Source organism: Myotis yumanensis, unplaced genomic scaffold (assembly GCF_028538775.1).
Source record: "Myotis yumanensis isolate MYYU_CA2020_CCGP unplaced genomic scaffold, mMyoYum1.0.hap1 SCAF_6, whole genome shotgun sequence".
Lineage (NCBI taxonomy): Eukaryota > Metazoa > Chordata > Mammalia > Chiroptera > Vespertilionidae > Myotis > Myotis yumanensis.
In genome coordinates this window covers 42,808,517-42,832,616 of record NW_027223757.1, presented here as the reverse complement: position 1 = coordinate 42,832,616, position 24,100 = coordinate 42,808,517, and the positions used below count along the sequence as shown (strand labels likewise).

General features: G+C 34.7%; 1 protein-coding gene across 4 annotated transcripts in view; it reads left to right on the top strand.

Moving 5' to 3' along the window:
* GRIK2 (glutamate ionotropic receptor kainate type subunit 2) overlaps nucleotides 1–24,100 on the top strand; it is a 560,389-nt gene that overhangs the window by 181,793 nt on the left and 354,496 nt on the right. For all 4 annotated transcript variants that reach the window (XM_070418015.1, XM_070418017.1, XM_070418019.1 and 1 more), the window contains exons 2-3: nucleotides 16,866–17,033; nucleotides 20,566–20,823. In XM_070418015.1, the coding sequence (XP_070274116.1) occupies nucleotides 16,866–17,033; nucleotides 20,566–20,823 (426 nt within the window). The remainder of the gene's footprint in view (nucleotides 1–16,865; nucleotides 17,034–20,565; nucleotides 20,824–24,100) is intronic.

Here is a 24,100-nt window from a genome sequence, read left to right as displayed (position 1 = left end):
AATTAGTTTTGAAATAGATGACAGCTTCATATGTTACTGTAGGTGCAATATCACATTGAGGGGCCCTTTTCTCATGCTATTAGAAAAGGATACAGAGTTTTTCAGATAGAGTGCATGCAAGTATTTATCTAAAATTAATACACCCCCCAATGAAAAATATATTTGTAATAGAGAATTTTTGTAGACAATCATATGAGAATGAAAGTGGGCAAGATATTGAAGTCTGGAAGACATTGGATTAGGATAAAGTTGATTAAACTTGAGGAACATAGAAGTGAGTAAAAGAGAGAATACAGAAAAAGTTCAAGTTCAATACTCACAGACTTTTCAAAATTCTGAAATGTTGAGAATAGTTAATTTAGAGAACATGGTGGGGAGTCAAAAACAAAAACAAAAAAAAAAGAAAAGAAAAGGGATGATCAGGAAAGTGAGAATATAAGCCTAGACTGAAGGAAAGTATTTGCAAAAAGACACATCTGATGAAGAACTATTATCCAAAGAACTCTTAAAACTTAACAGTGATAAACCAACCTGATTAAAAAGGGGGCCAAAGACCTTAACAGATACCTAACCAAAGAAAATATACAGGTGGCAAAGATACAAAAATATTTCCCATAATGTGTTATCAGCTAAATGCAAATTAAAACCACAACAAGATATTAATATGGCCAAACTCCAAAACACTGACAGCACGAAATGCTGACAAGAATGTAGAGCAACAATACATTCATTGCTAGTGGGAATACAAAATGGTACAGCCACTCTGGAAGACAATTTGGCAGTTTCTTACAAAACTAATCATATGCTTAGCTTATGATCTAACAATTGAATGCATTGGTATTTATCCAAATTAGTTGAAATTTATAGCCACACAAAAACCCACACCCAGATGCATATAGCATCTTATTTATAACTAGAGGTCCGCTGAATGAAATTCCTGCACAGGGAAGGTCCCCTCAGCCCAGCCTGCACCCACTCCAATCTAGGACTCTCTCACAATCCCGACCGCTGGCTCCTAACAGCTCACCTGCCTGCCTGCCTGATTGCCCCTAACTTCCCCCCCACTGCAAGCCTGATCACACCTAACCACCTCTGCCTGCTGGCCTGGTCCCTCCATGCAGCCTGCTGCTCAATCGTTTGGTTGCCCCTCACTAACCCCCGTGCCAGCCTGGTTGCCCCATGCAGCCTGCTGCTCAATCGTTTGGTTGCCCATCACTAACCCCCCTGCCAGCCTGGTTGCCCCACGCAGCCTGTTCGGTCATCGGCAGAGGAGTCAGGAAACATTGAAAGTTAGCCTCTGGTCTTAAAGTGAGTTTGGCTTCCTGGTGATTCCCATGTGTGCTTTTTCTGCGGTTCCACTGATATTGCTCAGTTCCAAACCAAAGCAAGGATTTCCCCTGTCTATAGCATAAGAGTTGTTAAGAAGCTGTTAAAGAGATAATATTTAAGTATAATAAAGATGTTACCAGAATCTTTGGGTCCCTTCCAACATTTTGAAGACTCTTTGGCAGGGATGAGGTAGGCATTTTACCCAGTCATCTTTGGCTGTAGTTGTTTCCTCTGAATTCTTCTATCAGTTATGTTTGCAGCTGTCATTCAGTCCCCCCAAATGTGAAACAAAGTCTCTATTCCTTGATTACCCCCTGAATTACCACCCACACAAAGATATGAAATGGTTGTATGGGTAGAAATCATGTGGTAACTTTTAAATTACATTTAATATTAGACCTCCCTATTTTGTAAGACTAGTGTGGCTCAGTGGTTGAGCATCAACTATGAACCAGGAACGTCATGGTTCCATTCCTGGTCTGGGCACATGCCCAAGTTGCAGGTTTGATCCCTAGTGGGGGCTGCGCAGGGGGCAGCGGATCAGTGATTCTCTGTAATCATTGATGTTTCTTATTTTTCTCTCCTCCCTTCCCCCCTGAAATCAATAAAAATATATTTTTAAAAAGTGAAGAAAAAAAAAAGAAAACTCCCTATTTTTAAAAGTTTTTTTGACAATGCTCCCTTTCTTTCCTCCTGTATTTTCACATATTCTCTCCTATCTGTATGTAAACCTGGCTGTTGTTCAATACATTCTACTGTTGCTTCATTTGCATAATATATATCTAACATATTATTTCAGTATATTAACTTTCTTTGGTTAGCATAAGTCAAATCAATAATGCAATTCCTAATTTCAATGACCTTATCATTTAACAGAAAACAATGGATGTCAAATAGACTTAAGAGAGCAAATAATCAACATGAATCATCAGTGTCAATTGAATAGAGCATAATTTCAGATTCCACTGTGTTCCCATCAAATCAAAGTGGATGGAGTAAGAAGTTGATTTTACTGACTCAGTAATAACTGCCTTAGAACCAGATGCATATTTTGTTTGACCCTGAGGGTCAAGGTAGGGGGTATGAGCTTGTGGATAATACAGGATCATTTCAGGAAATAAGAATACCATAAGCATAGTTTGGGCAAGCAGAATTTTTGGTTGGCTTACTGAAGTTCACATGATGAAAAAGAAGGGCTGTTTAATTTCAGGGTGGAGTGATGTTGGGTCTGGAACTATTTGTGGAGAAATTTAGACCACGCTTAACAAAGTCTGCATATAATTTTATGATTTAATGTACTTTGCTTTACTCTCTTTTGGCAAGACCTTTCTTCATAAACTGAAAATAACTCATGAATGAATTATAACCAGGATCTCTTCATGTTTTAGAAGCTTCATGAATTTATAATGAATTCTATTCTTTGTATTCTCGTTTGAGTGATGAAAGGGTCAGAAGCACAATTTATAGGTTAAATGATATTAGAGAACTCTGCATTGTATGACATATTTCATTAAAGCAGAGGCTATGAGCTGGGGCTTTAACAACCAGGAATTTTACTCATCGTACCAGCAATCATGTTCATAATTACTTCTATAATTGCTAAGAATAAGAAGAAAGAACTGTATGCATGCATTTTTAAATATGTTTTTATTGATTTTTTACAGAGAGAAAGGGAGAGGGATAGAGAGTGAGAAACATCGATGAGAGAGAAACATCTATCGGCTGCCTCCTGCACACTCCCTACTGGGTATGTGCTCACAACCAAGATACATGCCCTTGGCCGGAATCGAACCTGGGACCCTTAAGACTGCAGGCCGACGCGCTATCCACTGAGCCAAACCGGTTAGGGCTATGCATGCATTTTTAAAAGTTGTACAACTGTAGTTTCCATTCAGAGTATATTTTAGTTGTGAGGGGATACTATGTCTTATAAAGTATAATAGTTCTATAATGCTTATGTAAACTATAAAGTTTGTCTATAACTAAGTGTTCTGAAAATATATGGTAGGAACATATAGAATATGTTAAATTAGAATTAAAATTCTTGTAAGGATTTATCTTTCTTGTGAGGAGTAAAGGTTAGCTACAAGAAAATTAAAAAGCAGATTGAATTCCTGCTTCTCATTAAAAGGTTAATTATGACCATTTCAAAACTTGGCTTAAAATCTCCCTAGTCATAAAAATTAAAATATTTTAAAGTAAAAACTTAATGCAACATGTAATGTATAATTATAAAATGGCAACAGATTCATGCACATGAATATAACCAGTGAATGATATTGGTAGCTACCAATAAATCTATTTTAAAATTTTTCAGATATCTTTCATTTTCCCCTCTGGAGCCACGAAGTTTTTGGGAGCCTAGTTTAATATAACTAAAACTATGACAGAAATAAAAAACCAGGAAACACAATGTATATTTAAGTGATAAATGGCACAGCTTTGAGTGCTGTTAGAGTTTAGCAAAAGTAAATATTGCCTTTGGGAAAAATAAACTTTTTCCAAATTTTGTAACACTCATTTTATTCATTTTAATCAATGGCCAAAGGGAAATTTCAGACCCAAGGGTATTTGAAGGACTGTTAGAAGACAAGAAGATGGTTAATTATCCACATAATCATAGTTTAAAAGCCAATAATTTATTTAAATGTGTAATGACTTAGCTGATGATGAACATTTTTTTTACTCTTTACTAAGCAAGATATGATATTTTAGTTTCTTTATAGATAAAACTAGAGGCCCGGTGCATGGGTTCGTGCATCGGTGGGGTCCCTCGCCTTGGCCTGTGCCCTCTCGCAATCCAGGACCTCTCGGGGAATGATCCCTGCAGGCCAGGCCGAGGGACCCCACTAGTGCACAAATCCATGCACTGTGCCAGTTTCAGCCCAATCCCAACAAGCCAGGCCAAGGGACCCCACTGGGGCACGAATCCATACACCAGGCCTCTAGTATGCATATAAGATCTTTGATTTATCTCTTCTCACCCTCCCCCCTCCTCTCTCCCCCCTTCCCTCTGAAATTCATCAGTCTGTTCCATGTTTCCATGCCTGTGGTTTCCATTCCTGTGTTGAGCGTCTGCCCCCTGGTGGTCAGTGTGCATCATAGCTACCGGTCAGATGGTCAAAAGGTCAGAGGGTCGAACGGTCAGCCGGTCACTTAGGCTTTTATATATATAGATTTTAAAAATAGTATTGAAATCTTCCTTTTATAATTTGTAATTAAATGTACTAAGTCCTGAAAGCAGTTGGTGACTTGACTCTTGAAACTGAAAGCAGGCCTGTACATTTGGAGAAATACAAGAACAATATAGTGAAATGGAAGGGATCACAATTGTTAATGAGTTTTGGAATCTTACTTGATTACTGGATGAAACAGTTCCATTGCTATATACCCCTCCATTTTGGTTGGGTATGATTCCATGAGAGATAAATTGTCACCATTTTAATTTTTTAATGAATATCTGTCGCAAATGTTTCCCTCCACGTCCCGCATGGTTCAGGGTTCAGGATCTGGAAGAGGAGCCGCACACAAATGAAAGAGAAAAGACACGAGATAATTTGGGAATATTGGGGGCCAGGCTGGTAAGTCCAACTCAAGAGGAAGGACTTCCGCTGGTGCTCAGGCAGCACCAACCTTTTATAGTCAGAGGTAAACAAGGTAGTGGTTACCACAGTTACACAGTTCTTGTGAGTTTCACCTGTTTTGACCATAGTTACACTTCCTGCACTTCCCTCAGCCCATTAGCTTCCCAGATAAGATCTAGGGAGTGTTATAAGGTCAAGCCTAATTATGCTAAGAGGACTGAGCCCTCGAAGCTGGGACTTGTTTGTGACTTTGCCAACAGGTCAGTCAGAGGCTTAACCCTATATTGGTTCCCCACAAATGCCTATGTTTCACTGTCTCTTAACAAAATGCATATTTTGTGACAAAATGCAATGGAAAGATTTTATGTTTATATACAAAAGACCTGAGTTTGCGTCTTCACTGTATCACCTCCTTGCTATATGATCATTCTTGAGCAAGTCTCTTGAGTGAGACTGATTTTTCACCTGAAAAAATAAAGCAGTATTAATAATTTTTTCACCCAATAGTGAAGCTGCGCATGCTTATGGAAACACTTTGTTCTTTACCACGTGCTTTGAAGTCATTAGTTCTCCTACTTCTTTCTCTTTCCTTTTCCTCCCTTGTACTCCCCCCAGCCCCTGCTTCCTTACCTTCCTTCTTTTCCTCATTTTCCTTCCAATAGCTATTCATATTGGGGACCATGTAGAAAGGAAAAAAAAAAGCTTAAATAATAGTTCTTTAAACTGCTAGAAATGGAGGTTATTTATAGTGGCACAATTCACCTTAGCTAAAAAAAACTTTTTATGCAGATATTTAGGTTTCTTATAAGGACAATATGATTAGATACCTTCTGTGATGTCCTTGGATTAAGCTGAAATCAGTGTTATTTCTTCTTAACCTTTCATTCCAAGTTTGTATAAAAGCCATAAAAAAATGATTTTGTAGAGAGTAACTCATTAGCATAATAATTTCATGGGGTGGGGATATAGTGATTGGATTATTTCAAATCCCTAACCTGATTCTAGAAAGTGGAGTGGCTTCCTATTCTTGAATAAGATTATTTTCTAATGGATGTGGCATGACCATGAAAGGCAGTAGGCTGACAGAAATCATTTGTGTGCAGCTCCTCTTCCAGATCCTAAACCCTGATTATTCTGGTGTTCAGTACGAGCTCAGTGGTTAATGAAGTTATCACAAGTAGAAATTTGATCACGGATAAGGTCTCCATCTTTGCCTGTATTGCTGGGCTCTCTCTGGATGACTCAGCTAAACCATTGGATTAACTTTGCTTTCTCTAGACCAGGTATGTGGTTCAGACAAGACTAAGGATTTGGGTTGTGACCCACATTTGCCTCAGAACCAAAATTTAATTTTAATGTTTTGTGTGTCATGCAAATTAACTACATTAAGTCATGGACAGTTTAGATTGGCAAGGGTCTTATGGGTGCCTTATTCATTGATTCATTAAATAATTCACTGATTCATTTCCACAGATGTTCACTAAATATCTCTTATGTGCTAAGCACTGTGCTGGGCACTGGAGTTAAGGAGATGGAAAAGAATAGCCTGAGCCTTGGTATCACTGGAGTGCTTCAAGCTTCTCAGTTCACAACTAGGTAAACTGAGGCCCAGAACACTTACCTGACTTGATTAAAGTTCACAGTTAGTTAATGGCCAAACCAGAGTTAGGATCTCAGGCCCTAAACCAACACCCTGAAACACTTACCATAACTATGATGCCTTTTAATTATTCTTGTAAATTCACATAAGTGTGCTATAGTATAATTAAGCATCATATATTTATACAAACAATTAAATGTATAATGTATTTAAACAACACATACCAGAGAAAACTCAGTTGGATTTATATACAGGCAATGTACATAACAGCCTAAAAAAAACAAACAAACAAAGAAACAAAAAATACGGTTGCTGCTTTTAAGAAAGAATATCTTTGTTTACATTTGTAGCATTTTCTCAATATCTTTGTTCTGTGAACTGTCCATAAATAACGTTCTCTTTCCTCTGAAGTGTACTTTGTGCCATATTTTCTTTGTCACAAAGACAGAAGAAAAGCAAATGGCACTTTTACTCACATTAGGATTATGGGATATTTGTTGTTCTCTGACAAAAGCTAAATACATATTCATAGCATCCAACAAATATAGTAGAAATTCTGTCTCTGCCTCTAGGCTGCCTTCAGCGAGGTCATACCAGGCAGTTAGGGATATATATTGGTTCTTATATGTCTACAGGGAGAAATCCATTTTGGGAGGTTGGGCTGGAAAGCAGTTTAGGCTGTGAGTTATGTATATTTATAGTGTTGCATTTACTCTCACTGTTCCCCTGTGTGAATCGTTGTATGGGTTCATGTTGACAGTATTGGATGAGGCACAATGTGTTAACCTCTTTTCTCCTGTAATTATATAAACATGTACCCTGTACGTGTTGACCTGGGAATGTTGATCAGAACATCTGTTATGATAAACGGAACAGTGAATGAGAGTTGATTTTTGAATTGTTAAGTACTAAAAGTCATTCTTCTGATCTGTGGTTTTATGCAAATGTGAATGTTTGAAAATGTTGCTGAAACCTGTCATTCCTTAACTTGCCAGCGGTAGAAAGAGAGTTTGCTTTTTATTGTTCTCACATGGATGCTACCCAGCTAAGGAGTTATTTGTCTTTCTTGGAATCAATTGAATTAACCTTTATATCAATTTGTATAGCGGTCTAAGCATTCTAGAGCCTGTAGGAAAGTGCCAGCTTAGTGTAACCAGTAATGTCAGGATAACCTCAAGAAATCTTGGCAAAGGTTTTTCAGTGTGCTATCAGCATCATTTACATGTTTTTGCAAATTTTGGGCTACGAAGCCAAGAGCAGTCGGGTAAAAATTGATAACATGAATATTACTGTCATAATCCATCTCTCAAATGAATGATTAGTCAAAGAAGACCTTAGACCAGGGGCAAATTATTAAACTCAATTTGCAAAAGACCCCCTGGCCATTCTGATTGCTTGCAAATCCACTTCACTGCATCTGGATATCCAATCTCGGTATTATCAGCTACCTTTCCCATTATCAGCTTGGTGGAAAGCAGAAGACATGTTAAATATTTTAAAGTTGTTTTCATGTGTTTGTTTTACATACATTTTAAAATATTTTAATTTATTTATTTTTATTCAACTCACAATTGGTTTCTAAGTTTAACAACAACAGTTTTAATTTTGAGTTGCTTAGCACATCTGAAGTTTGGGAAAAAATTTCAACCAAATTGCTCACATACTCAAAAAACATTGGAAAGTGCTGTTCTGGGGAGGGAGGTAGGAGATATAAAAGTGTCCTTGTCTCTGCCTGATCTGAATCAGCTTTCTAAAACCAGGTCATCTTTAGTTCAAATTTCAAGGTCATTGTTTTGTAAAGATAAAGAGGTTCATTTCTATGGTGATGGGCTAAATTTGCTGAATCTATATTTGGATATTTCCTCATGATTGGAAACATTCTCCCTTTTGCTTGGGTTCTGTCCAATGCTAAGAATCTAAACTTGTATAATGTTCTGTACCAAATTACTCCATAATCAAAAGTTGTTTTCTTTCTATGAAGGTACCTCAGATATATAAACTTTATTTTTATTTTAAGAAGTCCAGGAAATAGTAATTATCTATAATTTTTTTATTCATAGATATCTTCCATTAACACTCCGGTGTGGGGTGAATTTCCCGCCAAAATATAAGATGGCGCGGGCAATTATTTAGGTTTCCCGCGCAAAATCAGGGATTTTTATGATACCTATTACCCCAATGGGTATGAAACGGTTCGCATACGCAGGTAGGTATCTTTGTGAACGGCAAACAAACAAATATTTGGTAATACGCAGTTACAATCGGCCCGAGTTTACACGTTTCCCGCACTCCACCGCAAATCTATATGAACCGAGTTAAGACGGCTCCCGCGGAGTACGCGCAATTCACGCGAGCCGACTTAACTCGTTTCCCCCACTCCAAGTGTTAATATTTTGGTGTATATCCTTTCAGAGATATTTCTCTGTGTGCATGTTTACTTGGAATAGCTATGTTTTATTGATATAGCACTGTTGTTCTAAGGATTTTACTCTACTCTCTCATTTAATCTTCACAACAAATCTATGATGTTGGTATTTGGTAATTCTGATAATATAGCTATTGTTTTTTCCAATAGGACAATGAAATAAAGAAATTATGTAATTTGTCTAAGGCCACACAGTATAAAGGCAAAACTGGGCTATGAACCCAAATAGGTTGACTTCAGCTTCCTTATTTTTTACCAATACACAATATTGCCTCTTAAAAACATGCTGACTACTACTTTTGACTTGCTATTACATCAGGAATATATCCTGAATATTTTTCATGTCAAGAAATGTGTATCTACCCAAGAATCTTAAAGGTTGTACACTATTCCATTGGTGGTTTGCAATACTGTAGAGAACCAACCCCCAGATGATGTACATTTACATTGCCTCTAGCTTATTTCATCATTAAAAATAATACTGCTTTGAACATCTTTGAACGTATATAATTTAAGGTATAATGTCTAATTCTTCAATATCCATGTAGTTTGCCTTTTCAACTAATACTATTTATTCTGTAGTATTACTTGTTCAAAGATTAGTCCTTGATTCACAGGACAAAAAAATTACATCAGTGCAAGGAATATTTATTGAGCACCTACTGTCTGACAGACAGATAAGAGCTGGAGATTCAACACTGAGCAAATGCACAAAAAGTTTACAGGCTAGTTATTGTTAGCAATTAATGAATTTTAGAAGCATTTTTTAAAAGCTTTGCTTAATTATAGATTCGCAATTCACTTCTCAGATATTTAGAAGTAGTACCAGTTTAAATGAAATGTTCAAGGGTAGTATTCATTTTAGTAAATGAAAATCTGTCTGGTGTGTGTGTGTGTGTGTGTGTGTGTGTGTGTGTGTGTGTGTTTCAACTCACTCTCCATCCTGAACACACAAAACTCCATCATCTACAGCTGGGTCATTTCATTTGACCATAAGAAAAATGTACCCTTTTAGGCTGTGCCTACATAGAGTCAGTATAAATATTTTGGTCAGTGACCTTTTTTGCTTTATTTGACAGTGTCAGGCCACTATATTTTCTCCTCTATTTTGTCTCCGGATTAACTAGCTGGTTGGTTAAGTTTTCTTCAGATGTTTCTTTTGTATGAGTCTTTGTGGATAAATATCAGTCTTACATGCATAGTCACTTTTATGTACATTATTTATATATTAGATCTCTACTGGCTTACATTATATGCAATTAAAATTTTTACAATGCTTTTTTGAGTTAGATGATTGGAGAAGGAAAGTTACTAACTTTAATACTATACTTAGAATTTTAAATTTTCCTTGACAAACAACTTTCTGCAATATTTTCTCTCTACACCTGTTTTGTATTCTTTCAGCTTTTAATTCTCAGGAAATAGTACCCATTATTGAGTGCTCACACTAATTCTGAGGAATAAGAACTTTTACATAAATCCCTATTAGCCTTAGAGATACAGTCTTTTATTCCATAGACTGTTCTCATTACAAACATAACTCACAACACTTTGTAATTTGTAAGGGGCTGTAGCAGATACTTGAGGCTTTTTGGATTACTGTGAAGGAAAACACAGAGGAAGGGACACAATAAGATCTACACGATTCTCTTAGTTGCCTGGGAAAGGGAACATAAAGTATAGCCATTTGATCAATTTCTACTATATTTGTTTTATATTTTATTGATGTAAAATATGATTTTGATTTTCTTCCATTTATTTCGTATTAATACTTGCAATGCCTTCTCATAGCCCCTCTGCATATTAGCAGTTTATTCTTCTAATGTGTACTGAGCACATTGTGTGCTGGCACCAAGTTAAGTCCAACAGGTCAAAGATGAGTAAGTTATCTCTCCTGTCCTCAAAGAGTTTTCAGAGAGACCATGTATGGTAATAGGTTATGCCACTATATGCTGTGAGAAGGACGAGAAAAGAGGAATGAAACCATGTTGCAATGGAGGCTTGAAATCTATATGTGGGTGTTTGCAGAGAAGTGGTCTTCACAAAGGAGATGATATGGTATTATTAATGGTAACATGAATGCTAACCAGTATAGCATTATCAAAATATGTTAAGAAAGAGAAATGGTATTTTTAAGGATTTTAAGAAATCTTGCCCCAAAGTTAGAAGTAAACAGTTCCTTTCTTTACCTTCCTTTATCCACTCATTTAAAACAAAATAATAAACATATGTGATAGTGAATAGTCCAATAATGGCATAGGAAGATTTTTTGAAGAAACTGCAAAATAAATATGAAAAGGGGAATGCAGTGACTTTCTTGAAGTTCTATTCCATATGAATAATATAAATTATTTTATATGTAATTTCAAATTACATATTTAGGTCACTTTATGGATTACACTATTACTATTAAATTGATTTCTGATTTTTTAAAATATGAATTTGGTAAGCATCTATCTTATTACTATTTCTGAATTTAAACTTAAGGAAGTTTATTTAATACCTCTAGTTTAAGCAACCAAAGGACTTGTATGCATGCGTATTAGCATAACCAATGGACACAGACACTGGGGCGGTGGGGGCTTGCCTGGGGTGGAAATGGTTGGGGGGTGGTGGGGGGGCAAACAGGGAAAAAGGAGACATATTTAAATCTTTAGACAATAAAAAAAATCTCTAGTTTAGCCACATAACATCTAAATGCTCTTTGGAAACTCAGCATATTTGCATGTAGTTTTTTATTTTTATTGGTTGAACTCAGTAATATTTTGATACATGGCTTTTCAAATGATTTTTTTTTGCAAATGAAAGTTAAAATATTAAGGAGTATATCATATTTGAAACAGATTGGCATTTAACCAAACCTTAGGTTCTGACAGAATCAGTGATACACCCCAATTTACTAAGCAATCTTAGACTCATGAGTTTTCTGAATCTCTGATCTTCAAGATCATTTCACCCAGCTCATTCCTTTAAGAGAAAACAGAGGTGTGGATAGTGAAGGGGCTTGGTAATTCAATCACTTTTTGCCTTTTTAAAATTTAGCTGACCTATATTTTTTAAAAAATCAATATAATTAAAATGTGTGTTCTTGTCCTTCAAGTAGTTATTGTTATTTATACTGTTTATATGGTAGTTTTTCATGTGGCTGCCTTCTCTGTTATCTCAGTTTGATCTGTTCTATTTATATCTTGATATTATTCAAGCATCTGCCTTCCCAATCAGTATGCATTTCTTCTGGGTCTAAATTTCTAACATTTAAGTAGCCATTTCCCAATTTTCTTCGCAGTATGCAGTGTGTATACTTTAAATTTGTATTATTAGAATGTGTAACTTCAAGGTCTTCCCTCTGATTTAATCGTCCATTTGTAGGGAAAAAAATCAACACCTATTTTCTATTCAGTAGCGAAAAATATGTTGCAAACAGTAGGAGGTTTATAATGTTAAAAGCATATTTGTTTTTAAAATAAGGAAGCATATTTACATGCCTGCACACAACCAATTTTTGTGCAATGGGACTCAGGACATTATTTCCTGCAACTCGATTTCAGTTTATATACTGCCTTCTGTCTCATATTCTTTATTCTGGCCTGCAATCAGCAGCTTTCTTTTTCCAAATGCTTACTACAAGTTTGAGCTGAATTGCCTATGGTAGATGGAGAAGGAGGTATGCAAGAGTTGCTTTCATGCTTTCTATAGTTGAACGACTATAAACAATGCTAAAACTGCAAACAATTTCAGGACATTTCACAGACAAAAATTTTATTGGTCTCATGTTAGTACAGTTTTTAGTTTACTTGAAATATTGCCAAAGGTGGTAATGTGCATGCTTGGTTGAATTTAACTTTGTAACATTATAATGAAGAACATTATTGTTTGTAGAAATATAGCTAAAAATACTGGAAGCACTCCTTTCATTAAATGAGAAATAACTGTTGCTTCCTGGCCCAAGGGAATCAAAAGCAAGGAGGAAGAATGGTAGGTATCTCTCAGTGTGAAGTTGAGATGGGTCACTGTTCTCCTCCTTGGAAAACTTACACCTTTACTATGTGCTTTCCACACAATTCCCTTTTGGGAAGATGTGACCTATTTATTAATTTTTCCGTGGATTATGCGCGTATTTTTCCACTTGCAACACGCTGGTAACTAGGCTGGCTTCCCCCAACCTCACAAAAATCAGTGTTATAATGTTAAAGACATATTTCATATGGATGTAAAACTCTAAATCTGTTTTAAGGAATTAGAAGTATTTACCATTCAGAAAAAGGAAACCCATGTGAAAACAACCAGAATTTTAGGATAAAGAGAGGCAATGTTATCCAGCAGGAAACAGTACAGCATAGTGATTAAAAGACCTGGATTGAGGTCTTCTGTTTATTTCTTTTTTTAAAAAAAAAAATACTTTTTAAAATTGATTTCAGAGAGGAATGGAAAGGGAGAGAGAGATGGGGATCAAGCCCCCAACCCCGGCATGTGACCAAGAATCAAACTGCCACCTTCTGGTTCATAGGTCAACACTCAACCACTGAGCCACTGGGACAGGGCTAGATCTTCTAAATCTTAGCTACTGTTTTTGCCTGCTTGATCTACTAGCTACTCAGAGTGGTGTATTAATTTCCCATTGTGATCTATTTCTCCTTCTAGTTTTGTCAATATCTTGGCATTTTTTTACTAGATTATATAGATTCTGAATGATGATATCATCTTGTGTATTGACCCCTATCTCCTTATGAATTGCAGGCTTTATCTCTATCTATTTTTTTATTGCCATCAAATCTATTTTCTCTAATCTTAGAATATCTTCACTAGCTTTTGTTTGGTTAAGGTGGTTTTAGGACAAATTTTTGCTGCTTGTTCCCACATTTTTCACTATTTCTCTTGTAAGGGGAATTACAGTTTTGAGCCTTTTTAGCCTGTTTAATAATCTTAAACTTTAAAATATGAATTTATTCCAGTTACTTTTGATGTAATTATTAATGTATTTTTATATCTACCATTTATACCAACCATATTAAATTTAATGAGACTTATTTCTACTTTAATCTTAAATATAATATTTACTGTTAATATGTGTTTTTTATCTTAATAAAGTATCATTCTTACTCTATTATTTGTTTTCTAACAGTCATTTTAAGTTAAAATTAATTAGGGAAATCTATCAAGTGTCTATAATAACTAATACAGTGACTGCACTTTAATGTTTGATTAATGTTTGATCAATTTATATATTGGATATTATTAAAACTTTCCAATTTTTTAAATAGAATTACAACTTCTTTTTTATACCTCAACTTAAGGCACTCACCTAACTTTTTTTTAAAGTAATTCTTTAATAGATTTTTTTTACGCTCTCTGTCCATACCTTCCCTGTATACATCAGGACCTGAAATCTGTTTTCTTGAGTTAATGTTTCAGAAGTGTTATAAAAGATATTGTGTTTGGAAAGCTTTGCATTATCTGCATGTTTTTATTTTTATATACAAAAATTTAAACTGTGGCTTTGAATCAATAAAAATTAATTATTCATGTTCTTCAATTAATGGAAAAAAGGGTTTCCTAGAGCAAATACAAAGATTTCTTTAAATATTCAAATAATGATAAATATGTAAACTTAAAGTTGAATAAATTTTTTACTTTGAAGAGAGTAAAAGATAGGAAAATTTTAACCCAGCATCATCAAATATTGATCATCTTATCTTTATTTTGTATTTATACCACAGAAGCTATAATTTGAACTGAAGAAAGTACAAAATTCATTTTTCATTTTATTTTGCCATTAAGAAACAATTTCAGGTTTTGATTTTTTATAATTTATTTTTCATTCCTAAATAACTTTAAGAAGGTCTTTCCAATTGCTCAATTATTTTTCTGTTTCATAAATACGATTTTACATTTCTCCTCACACATTATTATTAAGGTTATTATATCTAACATTTTAGGAATTTCTGTGTATTTCGCCTGAATGAAATTTTGAAGAAAAAGACTAGTTTGTAGTAGAATAGGCAAGTGCTTTAAAGTCAGGCACCAGCAGATTCTAAATGCTTGCTCTGCCACTTGATAGCTATATATGACCTTGACCAGTGCGTAATAGTACTTGGGATCATTTTGAAGATTAAATGAAATCTTAAAGAATTGTTGAGTGCTTACTCTATGGCAGCCACAGTTCTAACTTCTTCATTACTATATAACATTTAATCTTTATAATAGTTCTATGCATAGTCTCCATTATCATCCTTTTTTTAGAGAAGAAACTCAGACTGAGGATTTAAGGAACTACCTAAATGTACTTGATGGCAAGTGGCAGAGCCAGAATGTAAGCCCATCCATAATGGCTCAGCAGTTCATGCTCATAGCACTGTCTTCCTCCACATACATAAGAGGTCCAATTTGGTTCTTGACACCCATTAGGCATGTAAATAGTTTTTAACCTTGTGCTTAGCATGAGTTACCAAAGATTTTAAATATATTCAGAGTACTATTTCACAACAAGTTGATTACTCTGTAACTACACCATCAATTTAGTTGAATAAATAAGAGAACTATTGCAAACAAATATGGTGTAAAATAATTTTTCTACTTCCTGAATATAAATTTGTCTGATCACCGTTGTATCTTTTTGAGTCCTAATTCCTCACATTTAGAGGAATTGTTACCATACATAACTGCATACTAATTTATCAGATGTAGTTCTCATAGTATCATCATATGACTTTCATATATCAAAGACTTTTGAAGAGATATGAATTGCAAGCTGTGGAAATGGCTTATTCAGGGAGTTTAATTTATGAATGATCATGCTGGGAGTACATGGTGTGAAATTTGAAAGAGAGAAAGATAAATGCTCTCTTTTCATTAAGTACTAGTTTCCCAAGGATAGAGGTTGGAGGGTATCAGGTATCAGGTTCTCCCCTTTTATTCCATTCATCAAAGTAACAATAAGGAAGGAATTCTGTTGGAGGCAGCAGTCTCAGTTAAGTCACCCATAACTGAAGAGAGAGAGCTGATGTCAAAAAGAAAAAAGGCTGGGACAAGAATGAGGGAACTGGACAGAGACATAGCTGATAGAAGGTGACAGACAGAAGGGTCGTGTTTTTAAATTCTACTCCACACTTTTGGTGAAAAAGATATGCTACAGTGCTATTCACCTGCTAAAAGATTTCACGTTTTGTGAGAGTTATCTTCTACAAATGTCACGTACCTTCTGAAAAAAAACACTGAGTAACACAAATAGAGAAATGCTACTTCATTCTTGTTCTCTTTTTTTGCAAGATGCTGAAATTTGCATTAATAAGTATTTTGGGCTTCTAATACAATAACTGGCATAATATTGTTTCAAAGAATTCCGATTTCTGAATTAATATAGACAAATTAATATAATTTTCCCCAATGCCTAACTCGATAGCTTTATGTCAATACTAGAGGCCCAGTGCACAAAATTCGTGCAAGAGTAGGCCTTCCTTGCCTCTGGCCGCCAGCAGGCACCCAGAACCTGGGCTTCCCTTGCAGCCCGGACTTCGTCCAGAAGGTTGTCCGAATGTCTGATCTAATTAGCATATTATGCCTTTATTATTATAGGCAGAAGATTGTTCTGGAACTGTGTAAAATTTTGAGGGATAATATTCAGTTCCTATGTCAAGATCTCTATATATACATAGGCACTAAAAAAAGCAGTTACTAAAGATGAAATTATGTTAAATTTAGTTAGTAATACCAAGATAATTTTGCCAGTATGGATTTCTCTGAAAGAGCATCTCCCACATATTCAAGTTCACAGAAAAAAGTAAGCCCAAACTCCATGTACTTAAACAAATCACACATATACACACATGCACACATGTAAAGACATATATACACACTTAGAAATGTAGAAAAATGTTGACATTTTCTCTATCTCATAAAAATTATGTGATTATTCTTCCTTTTTTTCCAGGTGGTATTTTCGAATATGTGGAATCCGGCCCGATGGGAGCTGAGGAACTTGCTTTCAGATTTGCTGTGAACACCATCAACAGAAACAGAACCTTGTTGCCCAATACTACCCTAACCTACGACACCCAGAAAATAAACCTCTATGACAGTTTCGAAGCATCCAAGAAAGGTAATTGGTAGATATTTAACATTATGTGTTCTGGATTTCAAATTTCCAGGTATTCTAAAGAGATTTCTTAATTTCAAATATAATTAAACTAGAGGCCTGGAGCACAAATTCATGCAAGGGTGGGGTCCGGCCTGTCCGCCCTGATGGGAGGGGGGTCGATTGGGCACAGGGCTGACCAGGGGAGGGGCCGCGGGCAATTGTTGGCCAGCCAGCCCCACCCCCTGGTTGAACTCCCAGTTGAACTCCCGGTCACGGGGACAATTTGCATATTAGCCTTTTATTATATAGGATTGTTAGGAATATTTTCACAAAAGGTTTCTTTTCAAAATGCACCTAAAATTATCAAGGAAGTTGAAGTGATGTTACTACCCTTGGCAAATAATTGTGCTTATAACAAGAAATGCAATCAGATCCGTAATAGTAAAATTACTTTTTCAATCAAATGATTGATTGATTATCAGTCAACTCCATTACGTTATTACTGTGGTCCTAATTTACTGTCTACCTTGAAAACCCTATAGTTCCACATGATCTCTAAGCTTTATTAGAAAATTTTGAACAATCTTTGATTTATGTATAATCAATGCCCATTTTTTAACCACTTGATGTTCTTTCTTGTAACTGAAAATAAATGACCAATGATAAAAATTGGACTTTATGAAGAGATAATTAGAATACTTTATTAATTGTGTTTTATCATTAATGTTGTAAAACTGTATTTTAAATGATCAGAATAGGAAGTAATTTTGTGGGCCATGAATTTAACATTTTTATATGAAGAAAACTAATAGAGAAACTATTATCAAGGCATTATTTTAGCCAAACAACAGTAAATGTGTTTGGAGAGATGTTTTGATGTTCATACTCTGTTTAAGTGGGAGGGTTTTTTGGGGGGCATAGATAGCATTCATGTAACAAGAATTAAATTTCATAATATACATTTTCTTCCAAATAATGGGCTTACAAGCATTTGTTCTAAATCTCTATTTTTTAACACAGTTTGCTTTTCTGTCATGCTAATATTGTTTTATTAGCTACCTTACACTGAGGGGAGTGTACACAATTATTTATAATTCTACCTTGGTGAAGATTTCTTCCTAAGCTCATTAATATTAATGAAAGCTGATAAGATACAATATTCCTTGAGATCAAAGAATCCTTCTTTTCCCCCAGCTATGTAGTGTTTATCAAATCCTATATTCTGTCTGCCCTTTGAATTCATATCTTTATGAATACAAATAAGTTTCCATATTTCAGAACCATGTCAGAGTGATGAAAGGTTTTAAAGCCTGAAAAAAGGGTAAAGTTTATTGAGAAATGCTATAATTATGATGATAATTACAAAATAAGTCATTAACTGGAAGACAGTGCATTTGATTTGTGACATAGTTTATGATTATTTCCATTAAGAAGAAGCTCTGTCTCCACTAAAATCATTTAGACCAAAGAATATGAAATATGAGTGCAGTATAAATAAAATATTAATATATTTCTTAATGGATTTCAAAGGTGCAACATAAAAAGGAAGAACTAGAATTTTCTAACAACAAACAGGTTACTGTCCTGGGAATACCCAAGCAAAATTATGAGATGTTAAATGTGTTTGGTTTTCAAATATTAAAAGGAATTTATAAATTTTGTCATCCATTGGGAATCAAATTCATTAATTGACTTTAAGAAGAAGGAAAAACTCAAATAAGTGTATGAATAACTTCATTTGTGAGATGTTGAAAGGTGCATGTCATGGTTTGGATCTTATCTTGTGAAGCCCTTGCACAGCAAATACGTAAAAGGATAATATAAGGGGATATCTAATACAGTTTTTTAACCTTATGGGAATTCAATAAATAAATATGCGTTGCTAAGGATATTAATGGTTAATTATAAAATAACTTATTTGTTTTGGACATTCTTAAAATGTTTTAAAATTTGTTTTCATAGGCAAAAATTAAAAAATTAAAATTTTATATTTGTACATATTCTCTGATGTATGTATGGTTTTATACTTTTAATAGGTAATATGGTTTTGTTCAATAAGTGCATATTTTGTAGCATTAATCCTTGAATTATTATTTGAATAATACATTGATTTTACATAACTCCTCTGATAACTGAACACTCAAATTCTTATTTGAAATACACTTAGGAACATTCTAAATAACCTAATAAAATTTTTTAAATTTCTTGATGTGTGACTTGTCAAAAACTTAGTGAAAGAAGATTTTTTATTCTCAATGTATGTGAAATAAGATCCAAGTGAGTGAAAAATTTTAGACTCTAACCTTTCTGTTGGTTCAGAATTTCAATCATTTTAAACAAGTGGGTTTTTTCAACTGAAATTTACTCAGTTATTAAATATCTCTATGCTTAATCTATCCATTACATGGCATTTTATTCAGCAGATTGTCTGAAAGAAAATACAAGAATATTTTATACATCAGACTCATAAACTATCTTGGGAAGATTGGGTCTGCACACCTAAATCCCGATAACAATTCTCCGTAGTTCAATTTAAATATTTGTAGGGATGGGCCCCTTAGAGCAGAATACTCCATTTTTAGACATTTCTTGTTTCCTTTTAATTTTAATTTTTAATTTAAACTGCATCAAAATTTGTGAGAATCTACTAACCATTTGTCCTTTTCCAGCCAAATGAAACAAACTTAAGCATTTTTCACAGGCCAGGTATTCAGATATTTAAAGATGATTTTATGTTTCCAATAACTATTTATTTCCTAAGCCCAAACTCACGTCAGTGTATATTAAGAATTGAAAGTCCTGTCACAATACATCTATTCTCATCTGAAACCATCTAGATTATTTATGACTCGCTTGATTATTCTGCTTATCATTGATATGCATAAATTTTCCAGGAAGAAATATAAACTTAAAAAAATAAATGAGATTAATATAAAATACTTATAGTACCCAAAAGTCAAATAAAGATAATTAAACACTTATCTAAATGACTTTATACCCAATGAAATTAATCCATATGAAATCAGCCTTTTTTTGAGCTATATTAGGTTATGTGTAGGTGGTTGCATGCATAAGCTTGACTATTATATATAAGCAAATACTTAATTGTATGTGGCCATAGTTTTTGGATGGGGAAGGGGACCAAATGGGTTCTGATAAAAAGAATTCAAATTGTAGAGAATGGCCAGTGAATTTGGGAAGGAACACTCTTCTCCCAACTCCCTTATAAGAACTATTCTTTCAAAATGAACATTCCCCTCTTGAATTCTAGAGTAATTCTCCTCTGTCTCCTGATCTCTCTCATTCCCTTGACATTGTCTGCAAAATTATTTGAGCACTGAGCTGCAGGTGCCTGGGTGAATTAATTTCCTTCTAAGAAACTGAAAATATTTAGAGTTAGACAAAATGTAAAATTAGCTAAATGTAGGTTTTATATTTAAAACACACACACATCTTTCTTCAGGATAATTCCTTTGGGCTTACATAAATAATGTGGTAATGTTGGCACACTGGCATCGCTCTCATTATTGACAGACTTCTATCTCCTCTTCAGCCTGTGATCAGCTGTCCCTTGGGGTGGCTGCCATCTTCGGGCCTTCGCACAGCTCTTCAGCAAACGCCGTGCAGTCCATCTGCAACGCGCTGGGGGTTCCCCACATACAGACCCGCTGGAAGCACCAGGTGTCAGACAACAAAGATTCCTTCTATGTCAGTCTCTACCCAGACTTCTCTTCACTCAGCCGTGCCATTTTGGACTTGGTGCAGTTCTTCAAGTGGAAAACTGTCACAGTCGTGTATGATGACAGCACTGGTAAGAAAGATCAGTAGCCTTCGGGGCTATGTTTTAAATATCAATAATTTTGTTCTGAAACTTACTCAAGATGCTTACTGTAGTCTTCTGTGCTTTTTTTTTAAACGGAGGAATGGGAAGGTATTTGGCATTAAACATCAATACTAATTTCACCTATTCAAACAAACAAACAAAAATACCCCAGTTAAATCATATGCATTTTTATATTTATAAAAGAAGCACTTTTTTATGTGGAGGATCAGTTAGTATCAACTGAAATTTTGGATGAAAGATGCAAATAGTATGAAATATGATATTGCAATATTTATCCCCAAAACATTTCTGCCGGGTTCAAGAAAATTATTCAACTTAAAACTTCATGATTGGCTTTCAATGAAACTTGGATTTTGCCTTTACATTTTTTCTAGCTCTTTAGGTGAAAAGAATGTTTATGAACAGTAATAACCTTTAACTGTGTAACATATTAGAGTTTGAAAACATTTTATCTTAGATTTCAAACAATATCCATTGAAGTACTCATAATTTTGGGAATGTTTATGTGTAGACATATTTTAGGGACTTGAAAAATAAAATTTAATAAGTGATATTGATTGGAATCTTTAGTAAATATGTGCTGTGCTTTCTTGTTTTAATGTACACAATTTATATATGAATGGTTATCTTCAATTATTAATTAAAATAAGTTCAAAACATAAGAAAGTAAACAGTAAAAGTAAAGTATTAATTTTTCTTGCAGTTACATTGCTGAAGGATGTGCATACTGTCCTAGTTATTATACAGTGATAAGGAATTTCATGCTTAGATACTTATCGGTGATCTAAATAGTGCTCTTTAAATTCAAATTTTACAATATTTTATTCTAAGACCTTTCACTATACCGTGATGTTAACATCAAAATTAAAATCTATTTGAATTTGAATTCTCCCAAAGTGTGCCAAGAACACACTTTGTTCATGCATTCAGTATTTAGAATTATGCAGAAATCAGTCCTTTTGACAATAAAATTTGCCATCTGCAAAATGACAGGTTTTTTTCCAAAGAGAACAGGGAACAAGGCGTTACAAGGTTGGAAAAATAATGAAAATAATTTAACAAACATTTTAATTGGGATAAGGAAGAGTGAGTCTAAATACACATTAAGTGATTTTGCTTTTCTAACTAAAAAGTGAAATGTTTATAAATAATATTAACTTTCTATGTGCATGGTTTTTCTGAACTGTATAATGTGATCATCCAGGGCATCCTCAGTTACAAACCAGTCCATATATGTCTAAGGATGGTCACATATTAATATGAATACACATGCATTATGAATCCATGGATTATTTACTTCTCTATTCCCTCTGATATACTTCAGGTGAATGATGCCCAAATATTACATACCCTCATATACATGCACTCACACACACACACACATTTATATATGGAAGTTGTACATGTGATATTTTGTTTTTATTTCTTATTATCTTGAAACTCTTCAGAATTGGAAGAAAATTGGTAAATGTTCAAAATTTTTATGGACATGCAGTTTTCCCTCAACATCCCCAGGGGAGTGGTTTCCAGGCCCCCTAGGACTCCTAAATTTGTGGATGTTCATGTCCCTTATATAAAATGGTGTAGTATTTGCAAATAAGCTAATATCCTCCTGTGTATATTAAATCATTTTTAGATTGCTTATAATATCTAATACAATGTGAACACTATGTCAATAGTTTTTATACTGTATAATTTAGGGAATTATGACAAGTAAAAAAGCTGTACAGACACAACCATCATAAGCCTAACTACATAGTACATAATGAAAGCAACAATATTTTCTTTGGATGCACAGTTGGTTTAATTCAGGGATGTGGGACATGTGGGTACAAAGGACTAACTATACCACCTTTCTTCACTATCTGTGTGTGTATGTGTGTGAGTGTGGGTGTGTGTGACATTTTTATTTCATACATGTGGTTCTTGAGTGATTGAATTGACTTTAAGATAAACAAAAGATCCCCTTCTAAATGGATTCATTCTTTTTAAATATATTTAAAAGTCTCAAAGTATAGTTTTAATGACATAATTTAATAGGAGAATTTTTAAACTTCCAATGGAAAAAACGTGAGTATTTGATCATGTGGGAGGGAATCCTATTATAACTATCACTGTGAACTGAAATGGGAAAGAAAAATCCACCACAAACCCAACAAGATGAACATTATTAACTCCATTATGGACTAAATGTATCTGCTGTTTACCGCAGGACACACTGTGCCATTTTATTTATGTTCCCTTCTTCCCTTTCCAGATTCACTTATTATGTATGCCTTTCCTCCCATTTATATTCATTTCTATTTTGTCGTGTTGTCCAGTTTGATACATGATAATTATACTTCCTTCCAGTCTTTGTTCCCGCCCCCAAAACAGATGGGATGATAGATGAAATATAGTGCTGGAGTAGGAGAAATTCTTAGAATGATGTTAACAGGAGCTGTTTATTTTTTATGATAATTAGCATTTGTTGTTGTCATGGATGAATGCTTTTAAACACCCTGAAAGTCTGTTACAGCTCTGAATGATGTCCAAAAATGATAGAAAAGAATTGGCTTCAGAAACAAAGCTGTGTTTCTGTCAGTCACTTTGGAACATATGATTCATTTTAAATAAAAACTAAAAATAAGTTGGATAGCTGTCAGCTTGTAAGCAATTCCAGGATAAGTTGTGCATATTTGCTTTAAAATCCCTGTGCTTCATCTTTGTTTATAGATCAGCAGTCCATTAACAAAGATCTCTGGACTAGTAAATAAGTCCGGGATTCTATTTCCAGGTTGCTACTAAATTACTGGTACACCTATGGAAAAAGAAGAAGGGAATGAAGGCCTGGGAAGGGGGCTGGAAATGCAAGAGAGAGTAGAGTGAGGGGTCGGAGAGAGAGAAGATGTGAGCAGGACATAATTATAGTGTGGCAAGTACAGGTAGAGAAGAGAAACAATATAGTGGCAGCTTAGGAGAGGAGGTTTTATTTTTTTATTTTTGTTCTTTTTTTTAAATTTTATTTTATTGTTTAAAGTATTACAAATAGTAGTACATATGTCTCCATTTTTTCCCCATTGACCTTCCGCGGGCTCCCCTACCGCCCCCACTCCCCGCCCCCCCCCCCCCCCCCCCCCCGCCGCACATGCCCATACCCACCCACCCCAGTGTCTTGCATTGATTGGTTATGCTTATATGCATGCATACAAATCCTTCAGTTGAAGGAGGGGAGGTTTTAACGCTGCCTAAGAGAAATCAGAGG